Raw genomic sequence first — 12,727 nt, forward strand, 5'->3', positions numbered from 1 at the left:
CTAAGCCCAGGTAGATCCTCTAAACAAAACAGAAGAAGTTTCTTAGAGCAATATTTGTTATGCTAAGTTCCATTTTTCATTAAAAAAAAGTATATTTGTTAAAAAAGTATTCTAAGGGGCCAATGTGGTGGCATAACAAGCTAGTCCTCTGCCTTGTGGGACTGACATCCCATGTGGATGCTGGCTTGTGTGGACAAAGCTCCTGGCTTTGGACCAGCTCAGCTCTGGCTGCCGTAGTCCTCTCGGGAGCGAACCAGTGGATGGAAGATTTCTCTCTGTGTCTCCCTCTCTCTAATTCTTGCAAGTAAAATAAATGAATCTTTTTATTTCTTGACTTTTTTAAACTTTGGTCATTTGCAAAGACTTGCTGTCTGTCTTGCTATTAGCCCCTTGTTTCTCTGGCTTTCCCGCGCCTGGTGGTCTCAGCACGGCTTCCTGACCCTCTGGGGAGACCCTTCTGTCCTCCCGAACTGCTGACTGCTTGTGGCCTTCGCCCAGTGTGACAGATGTTGAAACTCCTCCCCTTTGATTTATTCACAGTTTCCAAAGATTTTACTTATTTGGTTGACAGGCAAAGTGATGGAGACAGAAGAGTCTTGCATTTGCTGGCTCATTCTCCATGGCTGGGCCAGGCCGAAGCCAGGAGCCAGGACTCCAGCTGGGTCTCCCATGTGGGTGCAGGGACCCGAGGACGTCGGCCAGCTTCTGTGTCTTGTGCAGGCGCCTCAGCGGACAGCTGGACCAGAGTCCAGCCAGGGCGCCAGTCTAAGACGCGGCCTCATGGCTGGTGATGGCGCAGCCCAGCCCTCTGTCCACACCACTGTATGCTCGTTATCTGAGAATCTGGGTTTTTACCTGAGTTGCTTTAGGTTATATATAATTGGAAAGAGTTCCTTAAAAGAACTAAAACTGGACCCGGTGCGGTGGCCTAGTGGCTAAAGTCCTCACCTTGGACATGCCGGCATCCCATATGGGTGCCGGTTCTAATCCCGGCAGCTCCACTTCCCATCCAGCTCCCTGCCTGTGGCCTGGGAAGGCAGTCGAGGACAGCCCAAAGCTCTGGGACCCTGCACCCGCGTGGGAGACCCAGAAGAGGTTCCAGATTCCTGGCTTCAGATTGGGGCAGCACCGGCCGTTGCGGTCACTTGGGGAGTGAATCATCGGACGAAAGATCTTCCTCTCTGTCTCCTCCTCTCCGTATATCTGACTTTGTAATAAAAATAAATAAATCTTTAAAAAAAATAACTAAAACTTAGTGAAAGTATACGTTTAAACTGAATTTGTTGGGCCCGGCATGGTAGCCTAGCGGCTAAAGTCCTCGCCTTGAACGCCCCGGGATCCCATATGGGCGCTGGTTCTAATCCCGGCAGCTCCACTTCCCATCCAGCTCCCTGCTTGTGGCCTGGGAAAGCAGGAGAGGACGGCCCAAAGCCTTGGGACCCTGCACCCACATGGGAGACCCGGAAGAGGTTCCAGGTTCCCGGCTTTGGATCGGCACACACCGGCCGTTGCGGCTCACTTGGGGAGTGAATCATGGGATGGAAGATCTTCCTCTCTGTCTCTCCTCCTCTCTCTATATCCGGCTTTCCAATAATAATAAAATCTTTAAAAAAAAAAACAAAACTGAAGTTGTTATGGACAAACCGCCATCACGTTGGAAAGTGCCACTGTGCGTACTTGGTCCGCCCCTAGTGCTGTGCTTGTGGGGTCCAGCGAGTGAGTGAAGGAGGGTGGGCCGCAGGAAGTTGTACCCTGTTAGAGACCACCCCTGCCTGAGTCCAGGCTTCTTTTAGAATCTTCGTTCTCTAACTCCTTCCAAATTTATATAAATATTAGATTTCTCAGTTATAACTTCTGGTAAATCTTATTAAGTATAAGTCACTTAGCATTTAAATTTTTCTGTATATGGAACAGCTTTGAGGGGAAAAATACGTAGTTTACAGGATACATATTTTTGGTTGGAATTCCTCATTTCCCTTACATACTGAATGGTGACACGTCCTGCCAGCCTCCACGTGGGAGAGCTGGGGGCAGTCCTGGCGGCCTGGAGCACCGTGCCATCCAGGGAGGGCATCAGTGGGTGGGAGACCTTTCTCTGTAATTCTGTCTTTGAAGTAAACAAATAGATCTTTCTATGTATTTTATTTCTTTGAGGATACAAACTGGGAAAATATGGTGGGACAAGGGCCTGGTGCTGGCAGAGAGCACTGAGAGGGCTGGGGAGAGCTGCCCACGTGCGAGGAGGGTGGGGGCCCCAGCCCGGGGTGTGCGGGAGCTGGTGCGGGGACACGGGTCCTGGCGGCCGTGCTCATCGGTTGCTTCTCTGACGCAGGCACTCCGGGAGCTGGTCTTGAAGTACCGGGACAGCATCATCCACGTGCGGACGGCAGCAGACCACACGGAGGAGAAGCTAAAGGCCGAGATACTCTTCCTGAAAGAGCAGATTCAAGCAGAGCAGTGTTTAAAAGAAAACCTCGAGGAAACGCTGCAGCTCGAAATAGAAAGCTGCAAGGAGGAGATCGGTGAGGGCTTTGGAACTGGGGTCGCTCACAGCCTCGGGGATTGCACACTGGAGTCCGTGCTCAGGGGAGCTGGCAGACAGAGCAGGGCGTGGGCAGGCACGCGCTGTGGGCTCGGGTGGCCCGATCTGGCCAGGAGCCGCAGCTGACCTGGCCTCTGCTGCTCCTGCGGGCCCGGGACGGGCCTCGGTGCGGGGCGGCTCCGCCGTTCTGAGAAAGGCGCCTCGCCGCCTGCAGAACAGCCCTGAACCCTGTGGACTGTTACAAAAAAACAGTTCTGATGCAAAATAGTAAGTGAATGCTTAAATACTTCTCTCTTTCCTACAGCATCCATTTCTAGCCTGAAAGCTGAATTAGAAAGAGTGAAGGTAGAAAAAGGGCAGGTGAGTCCTAAGGTTCCGGTTTCACTCCTGCACCCAGGGGTGCTCCTGTTGTTGGAGGCTCACGGAGTGACAGGGCAGATCCCTGCCTCAGAGTGGGACCCGGGCGGGGAACCCTGTGCCAGCTGCGGGAGGGACTGTGCCCGGGGTGCCAGCGTGGCGGGAGGCAGTCGTGCGTGGGTGTGGCGAGGTGACCTCAGCGCTGCTGGGGAGATGCCGACGTGGGAGGGCCCTCCGTGTGGGCTGTGCTCCTCAGTGCTGCTGGCCAGCCCTGTCCCTCTGTCCCAGGCTGCACCGTGCCCGGCTCCCCCACCGCGGTCCAGCCTTGTGCCCCTCTGCCTCCATCCCGTCGGCCCGTCCTCAGGACCCCGATCCCGCCCCCCGCTCCCTGCCCTTTCTCTTTCTCCTGGTCTTGGCAGCCACCGCTCCGCACAGAAACCTCCTGAGCCTACCCTACCCACCTGCGCCCCGTGCCTCTGCGCCCCGCCTTCACTAGCACAAATAGTGCCGCTTGCTGCATGTCAGGAGCCGAACTGTCCAGGCCCACCTTGGCCTTCTCCTGCCTTGGCTGTGCTGGGTGCCCTGTCAGCGGGCAGTGAGCATGAGAGGCCAGGGAATGGGCTCCCCAAGGCCGGGGCTGGGCCTCTTGTGAGCCGCACCCCGTTCTCCCTCTGCCCCACAGTTGGAGTCCACACTGAAAGAGACGTCGCAGCAGCTCGAGAGCTCACAGGAGGCGCAGAGCAGCCTGGAGGAGCAGCTGAGGAAGGAGGCTGCCGCCAAGGTGACCCACGGCCCGGGGAGCAGGGCGAGGCAGGCGGGGTGGCTCACCTGTGAGAGGGAGGAGGTCCTGTGTGCCCAGCCCCCACAGCCAGCTCTAGGGCACCCCTGGGCCCGGGGTGGGGGGGCATATCGCTGCGTGAGCATTGCAGGCTTCTCCGGGCAGAGGCCCTCGCAGCTCACCAGCAGGGTCCAGTGGGTGGGCTCGCTCAGGGCCACTGGTTTCCTGAAGTCCCGCAGGGGTGTTGACATGGGGACACCCAGGCATCGGCAGGAGCGTATTTCCAGGGGCTTGGCTGGGTCCGCATGCTCAGCTCTTGTCCCCATTCCCACGGCATGCCGGGTGGCCAGCCTTCTGCCCCATGGGGTGCTGCAGGGCCCTCAGGGGCCCCAGTAACTGGGGCCTTTGGTCCCGACCCACTCTCACAAGGTGTGTTGTTGTAGGCTTCGGCTGAGCAGCTCATGTTTGAAGAGAAGAACAAGGCGCAGAGGCTGCAGACGGAGCTGGATGTCAGTGAGCAAGTCCAGAGGGATTTTGTGAAGCTCTCGCAGACCCTGCAGGTGAGGACCAGGCCCTGGCCGGTCCCCGCAGCCAAGGGGTGGAATTTCAGCTGCCCCCGCCCCATCTGGGCGCCCGAGCCAGCAACTTGGGGCGCTCTCAGAGGCTGCTGCTTCTCGTTCTCTGCCCCCTGCCGACTTGGCCTCCTAGGACAGTGTAGGCTGGAGATTGGCGCAGGGGGGAAGACACCGCCTGGGACACGTGCATCCTGTGAGGTTCAGGGCCCAGCCCCACCTCCTGCCGGAGCTTCCCGGGGTGTGCTGAGGAGCTGGGGGTCCCCACTCAGGTGGAGATGTGGATGGAGCCTGGGTCACCAGGCTTGGCTGGCCCAGCCCTGGCAGCTGCAGCAGGCTTTCAGGGACTGTCAGTGGCTAGTTCTCTCTCACTGCCTTTCAGTCAATGAGAAGAAGTGTGTAAACAGTGAAGTGTAACCCGCGGGGCTCCTCCCGACCCAGGCCCGCCCACATCCATGTGGTTAGTCCGTGTGGTTCTGGCCAGGGTCTAGCCCCACCTCAGGTAAGCACCCAGTCTTGTCCCCTGCTGGCCCCCTTAGCCTAGGCTGGTCTGCTCCGGGGGCGTGGGGGCTCCTGGTGCTGGGCCAGCCCCCCGTGACACAGCCGCTTCAGGATGTGCCCCTCTGCTGGCCCGGGCAGGGGCCGCCCGCGCTCACGCTCCCCGGCCGCTGTCTGTGCAGGTGCAGCTGGAGCGGATCCGGCAGGCGGACTCTGTGGAGAGGATCCGGGCCATTCTGAACGGCACCAAACTGACAGACATTAACCAGCTCCCCGAGACATGACACGCGGCGGCAGGAGTCCAGCCTGCACGTTGGATTTTTAACTCATCTTTAGAGCAACATTATTATTTAACTCTTAACCGAAGAAGTGGAAATCACAACAAAAGGAAGACTGGGGAAAAGCTTATTTCCAGTGGGGAGGACAGTGCGGCCGGCTCCCGGAACACCCCCCCCCCAGGGTTTGGAGTTCTTTCCTGTTCCTAGGGCCCTGGGGACACGAGGTTTGCTGTTGTCAGGAGCTCCTCAGTAACTCTGCAGCCGGCAGACGGTGTAGTGTGCTGCAGGGGTATTTTATATTAAAATAGGAGTCTGAGAGCAGCCACTAGCTGCTGACTGCCCATCCCCCCCTCGGCACATCTGTCCCGTTTGCACCATTTTCTCTGACATTGGAGGACCGTCGATGATATTGAGACTTGACTGAGAACCAACTGGCCACTGGAGCAGCTGAAGAACACGGAGCTACAGGCTTGGCTGGAGCTACACGTGCAGCCAGGTCAAGTGGACAGGAAAAGCACAAGAAGCTTCTGGAAGCACTTTTTGTGAGACCTGCTGGCCGTCCGGCCGGGCCCACAGGTACCAGGGTAGACTCAGCAGCTGGCGCCGTGTCCTCCTCCGCTGTGAGCTTAGGCGTGGATCAGTGAAGGAACTGGTGTCAGTAACCCACGCTGAGGGGCAGCCACCAACTCGCGGCTCGCTCTGAACTTACCGACGGGCTTCAGGACGGTTTCCAATGTCAGATGCAAAACTGGGGTGGTTAACTGGGTGTGACAAGACACCTTGTATTTTTATTTTATGATTTAGACCAGAAGCTGCAGTGACCACGCTGCCATGATTCTGGGGCAGAGGCAGTTCTGAGCTTGAGGAGTGAGCCAGCCTCTGCCGCGGAGGGCACGGGGCACCCCGTCCTTGGGGCAGCAGGGCCGGCCACACTGCTGGGGCTCGGGCTGTTGGGAATCTGTCAAGTACGTACGTTTGGGGTCATTTAGAGTCGCCATCAAATTAGTTTAAGGTGAAATTTGTTACAAAAACCTTCACCTTGCCCCTACAGGAGAGCCGACAAGGACTCCTCACCCTGTCCCCTGGGGTACTACTGTAGTCTTGGCTTTCACGATTATGAGTTTAAAATAAATACTAATTATGGAAGCAGTGCTACAGGCCTGCCATGCATGAAGCATTCTTCCCGTTGGTTTAAAGAGCCTTTGTCCACGAGGTTTCAGGATTTGGAGAGAATGAAGTGCACTTCCTTAGGTTTAAGGCTCGAACCTTGGCCCAGCCAGGCTTGCTGGATGAGAAGTCAGGGGACCCTGCAGCCGGGGTGGGGGACAGGTCGTGACCTCTGACCTCTGGGGCCGCTGCCGGAGAAACACTGCCCAAGACTCTAGTTTGCCGTTAAGTCGGTTTCTGGTCTGACACAAACTATGAGGACACTAGGTAGGAAATAATTCTTTAAACAAGTTTTCTGCTTCAGTGAGATCTGATGTAGATGGAACTCGGTTCATCCGGATGGAGTATCAGTTGGGTTTACAAGTGTTTCTGAGCTTGTTCAGTCTTGCACATTGCTAAGCTGTTTGACCTCTGACCTGTGCGGCAGTGACCTGGCTGTAGCTCTCAGAGCTCACACAGTGGGTGTGAAAACATGACAGCGCTGAGGACAGAGCCAAGTCCACGGCCTACTGCTGTCCCTGTGAGGTGAACTCGCCTGCTCGGTGCCCCAGGGCAGGGTGGAGCCCGGCTGGCAGGTGGCAGCTGCGCTTGGACTCTGAGCCCACTGCAGGTGTGGACTGAAGATCTCAAAGTGCTCAGTTAAACCTGCTGCCCAGGGCACCGTGTGGCCTCTTCCCGAGGGGCTGTACCCTTGGTGAGTGTGTGCCTGCCAGCCGCCTCAGGAGTTCCCAGAAGTGACCCTGGGCCCTCGCTGGGTACCCTCACAGGCATTTCCCCCTTCTAAAATAAAAACTTTTATTCAGTAATTATAAAACAAGATATAAAAAGAACCACCAGACCAAAATTCCTCAGCGCCCGTTGTCAAAGCAGTGCGGTCTGCCTCACACTGTGGCCTTCAGAAGCTGACGTGGTTCCGGAGGTCGTTGATCTGTTTCACCATGTCCCGTATGTGTTCGCCCCTGTAAGCCACAGGTCAGCCACAGGGCTAAGCCACTGGGATGGATTCTTAGGAAAACTGCCCATGCTGAAATATCCATGAGCGACTGGGCTAAGCTACTGACCGGAGCAGCTGTGGGAGAGGTTCCCCTCACCGAGGGGTCTGCGCCCACCCTCCCTGGGGAGGCTTTGGGGCCCCTGTTCCCCAGGACGGAGCCCCCCCGGGCCGGGCCACTCACTCCTCCTTGAGGACGGACTGGATGCACTGGCGCTGGTAGGCGCTAAGGGTGATGCTGGGCTTCGGGGTGCTCAGCACCCTGTCCATCTTCCGCTGCTGGTAGTCCTTCTTCAGGGTAACCTGAGGCAGCAAAGCGAGCAGAGGGAATGTGGCTACGGTTCACCGCGTGGCTTCAGTATCTTCAAGTTTTTGATAGTTACTTCTATACAATTATTTCTTTAAAAAGCACTGAATTTGGACACTCTGCCTCCATTCCTACCTGTTTGATAGCACTGGCCAAATCTCGGAGTTGATCAGGAATCTGTTCTAATTCTTTCTTCATCTCTCTCTCGCTATCAGAGAGAACTGGGAGCTGAGAGTGGAAACTGTGCAGGACCCTCTTCATCCTTTGGAACAGGCAGGCACATGTCCCGGCTGGAGCGCGGTCCTCCCCAGGAGCGCCACGGTCCCCAGTGGGCGCCGGGAGGCCGGCCTGTGACAGAGCCCCCGGGTCGGGCCTGTGTGTGCACAGCGGCCCAGTGTGCCTCGGGTGTGCTGGAAGGGGCTAGTGACAGCACTGCTGGGGAGGACACAGCCTGCATGTGGCTGGCACTGTGCCCTGGCCGGGGCTCTGCAGAGACCAGGGACAGAGTGTCTGCTCCGGGACGTGCTGGTCTCCCATCCTTCCAACTGTGAGTCACACCCTCGGCCTGCACCACAGCAGTGGCAGCCCAGGGTCTTCAGCCTGTGTGGGGCTGCCCTGCTTGGGCACTCCTGTAAGCCAGCTCCAGATAAACCCCGTCACCCAGCCCGACTGTGTCCACGGAGCAGTGCCCAGCTGGCAGTGGAAGGTCACCTACCTGTTCATGAGGTCCTCTTGCTTCTCCTTGGCCTCCTCGTACTTGTCGGCCAGGCGTTCCGCCATCTCGCGCAGACTTTTCCTACCGGTGAAGGAAGCGAGAGGTTGGCGGTTCCCCCACCCTGATGCTGAAGCCAGATGCTCGGGCTCGGCTTCGGGGGGGCACAGCAGTAATCTCCCCAGCGCTCACACGTACCTCTCCTCCCGACAGGAACTGAGATCTTCTAGTTGTTTCCTTTTCTGCTCACACAACAATTTGACCCTTCAAGAACAAAAAAAGTCAGAAGCCAGGCCATGCCCTTACCCAGCCTCCACAGGCGGCCCGGGCGGCACCTGCGCTGCAGCTCCTCCTTGGCCAGGTCCTGTTTGAGCAGGTACTGCTCCCTGAACACCTGGGTGGCCCTGCTGAGCAGCTGCAGACACTCCTCTGCAGGGGGCGCCACGTCCTTTTCTGAGGATCTGAAACAGCAAGTGGCCACTTACTCGCCTTAACCAAGAGGACAAGCCGGGCCCAGCTCGCGCCTCCCACCCTCCCTCGTCCCACTCTGTTCAGCACTCTCCATCCACAAGCCAATAGATCTGCCATCGTAACATTTCTGGGACAGCTGATGACAGGCAGGACACGCTCGAGTCCCCATACTTCAATAAAGCCGGGTTGGCAGTGCTGCGCTGCAAAATGCTTCTGATGTGTTTTTCAAAGGAGTCTGGTGCTTCAGCCAGGACGCGGAGAGGAGACTCGGCCACGTCGGCATCCTTGCGGCTGCAGAGCAAGGGGGGCGAGGCTGGGTGGACGGTACTTCTGTAAGACAAACAGATCAACTGAGCACTGCAGGCAGGCCGAAAGGCACGGCTGCAGGGGACTGCAGAGCGGAGCAGAATGCCTGTTCCCGACTTGAGGTCCCTGCAGGAAGCTGTCCTCTTACCAGCACAACCACCTGTCACAGCAACGTGACTGCCACGTGGGCTACATGCTGCAGTCAATACAAAACACATACCCACTGTGGGCACTGGGCTGTGAGCCAATTCACAGGCAGGTCAGAGACAGACTTAATGAAAACCAGTATTAAGCCAGGTAACTGACTTATAACTAGATTATAACATTTGGTTCCATAAAACTTGAGCGTTGGAAATTACATTCACTTGGGCCTGGCACAATAGCCTAGTGGTTAAAGTTCTTGCCTTGCACATGCCGGGATCCCATAGGGGTGCCGGTCGCTGGTTCTAATCCCGGCAGCCCCGCTTCCCATCCAGCTCCCTGCTTGTGGCCTGGGAAAGCAGTCGAGACCAACCCAAAGCCCTGGGACCCTGCACCCGTGTGGGAGACCCAGAAGAAGCTCCTGGCTTCGGATTGGCTCAGCTCTGGCTGTTGCAGCCACTTGTTCTGCCTCTCCTCTGTAAATCTGACTTTGCAACAAAAATGAATAATCTTGAAAAAAATTGCATCAAGTGAAAATATTTGCAGAAGCCATTTCAGAAAGAATTAGAAAGCAGCAAACTTCGGCAGCAGCTCAGTGGCTTATTTCCTACTGTGAGATTCCTGTTTTCTATTTCGAAGGAACCTATTATAGCAAGCTTTATTTTTTTTAGACTTGTTAGGATTTAGTCTTCTAATGTAACAGTTAATATTTCAATTACTTGTTTTGCCTTCCAGATATTCTAACTTGTCAGTGTTAGGATGGGGAGGACAGTGAAGTGATGGCAGTTTCTGAGCCACTGGCTCTGAACTGGCACCAGGTGGCTCTGCTGTCTGCCACTCTGGTGACCTTTGCCTTGATGAAAATAAGTAAAGCCACGACCCCACAGAGCTGCTGGGAAAGGAAACAGGGATGCTAGCTCTATGCTGGGGTCTCGAGCTTGCTTCAGCCCACCCTCCTCCAAGCCAACGTCTGCCAGGCGGGTCTGGGAGGCTGGCAGGGACAGCAGCGGTAGCTGTGCACAGCGCTTCTTCCAGAGCGCTGCAGAAGCCAGGGGCCTAGGCTTGTAGGTGACTCGACCTGACGCAGTCATGGGGCTTGGTACTTCAGCGTGAAGCAGAGCTGCTGATTCTCAGCTACTTAAAGGAAGAAACAGACTCAAATGGCACAACAGAAATATCCACCTTTGCAACCCTCAAGTTAGAACGTAAAGCCAGGCCAGTCACTGAGGCCGTTCCCGGCTTTGCGGGATGAACCAGAGCCGAGGAGCACAGAGGGGACGTACAGCAGAGGCCTTGTGAGGCATTCGTAGGTGCTGGTGACACAGATCATCGTGGGCCCCAGAAGGTCTGGGACGATCCAGAATCCCTGAATGGGCGCGGGCTGCCTGCAAAACAGTCACAGTTAAGTTACACGGTAGCAAAGGCACGTCAGAGGGTTTGGTACATACACGCGCCCATAACCTCCGAAGCGGTGGCCAGAGAGAACACGCCTCAGGACCAGCTGTCACGGTCCAGGGGACACCATGGAGGCACCTGGTCCCGAGGCCGTGGCCATCCCCACAGCTCCAGGCTGCACTTGTGTCTCAATGTCTAACTCACACAGGAAGCCCATGCTCTCCTTGTGGCTAAAGCTGCACAGAGTAAGAGCTCGGAACTTGAAGAGTGCTAAAGGTGTGACGAACTTGGCCTGTGTGTCTGAGGACTTGATTATGGTGCCCAGCTGCAGCTGGCCGCCCACCTCACAGAGAAGCTGGCAGCTGAAGTCCTCGCGACTGCCCACCTCACCCCTGCACATTTCTGTCTTGGCTGCCGCCACCACCTCTTCATGGTCTGAAAATGTAACTACCAAGGTACACTGGAAGAGCTTGTGTCTCCGATTACAGCTCCTAGGAGGCCATTACGTCCCCATGTCCATCTCCCCGGAGCTATGTTTCTCCTTTTTATTTTGAAAGCCAGAGAGAAGGGAGGGGGAGGAGAGGGAAGAGAGCCTGCCTCTGTGCACTGGCCCCCAGATGGCCGCAATGGCCAAAGCTTCCACCTAGGCACGTGGGGCAGGTCCAGGCCGTGGGCCATCCTCCCCACAGCTAGAGCAGAAGGGACCTAGCCAGCACAGCACTGGCACCCACAGGGCATGCCTGAGCGGCAGACGACGGCTTTTCCAGCCAAACCACAATGCCTGTCCCCTTACACATAAAAAAAAAAAAGCAATTATTTTTAATCTACTTAAAACAGCCAGAGAGAGAGAGAGAGATGTCCCCTGCTGGACCACTCCCAGGTCTGTAACATCGCCTGCTGCCTCCCAGGCCGCAGCAGCAGGAAGCTGGGCTGCTCTGCTGTACGTGTTTTCTACCTATGTATTCATTCCTCAGCAAGACTGCTTAATTCTACCCTGAAATGCATGTACATAGGATTCTACTGCTCCCTAGTTGGCCTGGCCGGCAGTCCCACAGTGACCTCAGGAGATGTCCCAGAGGAACAAACACCCACAGATGCCCGCGTTGACTCGTCCTGTGCCCTTTTCCCTGTTTGTCTGAAGGTTCTGTATCTGGCCAGTGAGCACAAGCAGAGACCTAGGATCTCTCCAGTAACTCCTTTTACACTGCCCCCCAGCACCTCCCTGCGCCCTCAGTTAAAGGCACTAAGACTACAGCCGTGAGGCAGAGTGAGCAACACAGCAAACACAGCCGCGGCCTCCCTATCACCGCTCGGGACACGGCACCAGGGCAAGCATTAAACTTCAGAGTCCTCGCAAAGGCAGGCAGGCACGCCAGTCGGCTGGGGCTGGGAAACAGGCTCTCGTCAAGGAAACGGCGGGCGAGGAAGAAAGCAGAAATAAGCTCTTACTCATCTTGTTATGAACCCGATACTCTTACGAAAGCAGCATCTAACTACTGAAACGGGCAACCATCAGCTGTGTGAAGAAGGCAGCGAGGGCCTTTACCTGCACGGCAGTGGCTTCGTACACAGAATGTGTTCCACGAAGCATTTCTGTTCGGTAGCAAGTTCCTGTAAGCTGTCCTTGTCCTCCTCATCTACAAAGAAGCAGACGAGGTCACCGCTGCCCGCACAGCTTCCCGAGCTGAGCCGCTAGGTGTTAGCGGAATGCGGCGAGGCGCTCCCCCAGGGTGGGCCTCCCTGACGCAGACGCCCCCCGTGCTGGAGCCCCCATTCCTGGCCCCGGGAGCACACCCGGTGTTCGGAGGCGTCTCAGCACGGACGGCACCGTGTCACTAAGCACAGTGCTGGAACCGCCCCTCTACAGCTGCTCCTCCTCACCACATGGAGCTCGTCGACTTGGCAAAACACTTTTCAGTGCATTTCAATGGGTTTTAGTATACTGAAAAAATCTGTTCAACTCTTATCACATTTTCAATTTCCAAAACTGCCCCCGTACTTATTAGTTTCATTGATGGGAATGCCGCAGGCCTAGGCAACGTTAAACTACTCTGTCGGTGAATGTGCCTACTGGAGACAAACGGAGCACGAGTGGTCCGCCTGCCTCTCCACCCAACTGCCATGAACGGTGTAGGAAGGGTCTTCTTCCCCCACAGCCTCATCAGTGTGTTCTCTCATTCTCTCTACCTTTCCAGGTGGGTGTGGAGGGACA

The 12,727-nt window shown here is 56.2% G+C and overlaps 2 protein-coding genes across 3 annotated transcripts in view; one reads left to right on the forward strand and one right to left on the reverse strand.

Annotated features, from left to right (window-relative positions):
• The window catches only part of RABEP1 (rabaptin, RAB GTPase binding effector protein 1), an 82,392-nt gene extending 77,215 nt beyond the window's left edge, over positions 1 to 5,177 (forward strand). Inside the window, exons 14-18 of the mRNA XM_058675243.1 lie at positions 2,333 to 2,522; positions 2,847 to 2,902; positions 3,582 to 3,680; positions 4,121 to 4,237; positions 4,930 to 5,177. Coding sequence (XP_058531226.1) covers positions 2,333 to 2,522; positions 2,847 to 2,902; positions 3,582 to 3,680; positions 4,121 to 4,237; positions 4,930 to 5,031 — 564 coding nt within the window. The 3' untranslated portion in view covers positions 5,032 to 5,177. The remainder of the gene's footprint in view (positions 1 to 2,332; positions 2,523 to 2,846; positions 2,903 to 3,581; positions 3,681 to 4,120; positions 4,238 to 4,929) is intronic.
• A 1,885-nt stretch (positions 5,178 to 7,062) lies between these two features.
• The window catches only part of NUP88 (nucleoporin 88), a 28,324-nt gene continuing 22,659 nt past the window's right edge, over positions 7,063 to 12,727 (reverse strand). For both annotated transcript variants that reach the window (XM_058675244.1, XM_004594865.3), the window contains exons 9-17: positions 12,062 to 12,152; positions 10,404 to 10,505; positions 8,845 to 9,003; positions 8,538 to 8,663; positions 8,401 to 8,466; positions 8,206 to 8,286; positions 7,626 to 7,752; positions 7,368 to 7,486; positions 7,063 to 7,151 (exon numbers count right to left, since the gene is read on the reverse strand). In XM_058675244.1, the coding sequence (XP_058531227.1) occupies positions 7,088 to 7,151; positions 7,368 to 7,486; positions 7,626 to 7,752; positions 8,206 to 8,286; positions 8,401 to 8,466; positions 8,538 to 8,663; positions 8,845 to 9,003; positions 10,404 to 10,505; positions 12,062 to 12,152 (935 nt within the window). In that variant the 3' untranslated portion in view covers positions 7,063 to 7,087. The remainder of the gene's footprint in view (positions 7,152 to 7,367; positions 7,487 to 7,625; positions 7,753 to 8,205; positions 8,287 to 8,400; positions 8,467 to 8,537; positions 8,664 to 8,844; positions 9,004 to 10,403; positions 10,506 to 12,061; positions 12,153 to 12,727) is intronic.

The sequence above is a fragment of the Ochotona princeps genome, chromosome 17 (assembly GCF_030435755.1).
Source record: "Ochotona princeps isolate mOchPri1 chromosome 17, mOchPri1.hap1, whole genome shotgun sequence".
Taxonomy (NCBI): Eukaryota; Metazoa; Chordata; class Mammalia; order Lagomorpha; family Ochotonidae; genus Ochotona; species Ochotona princeps.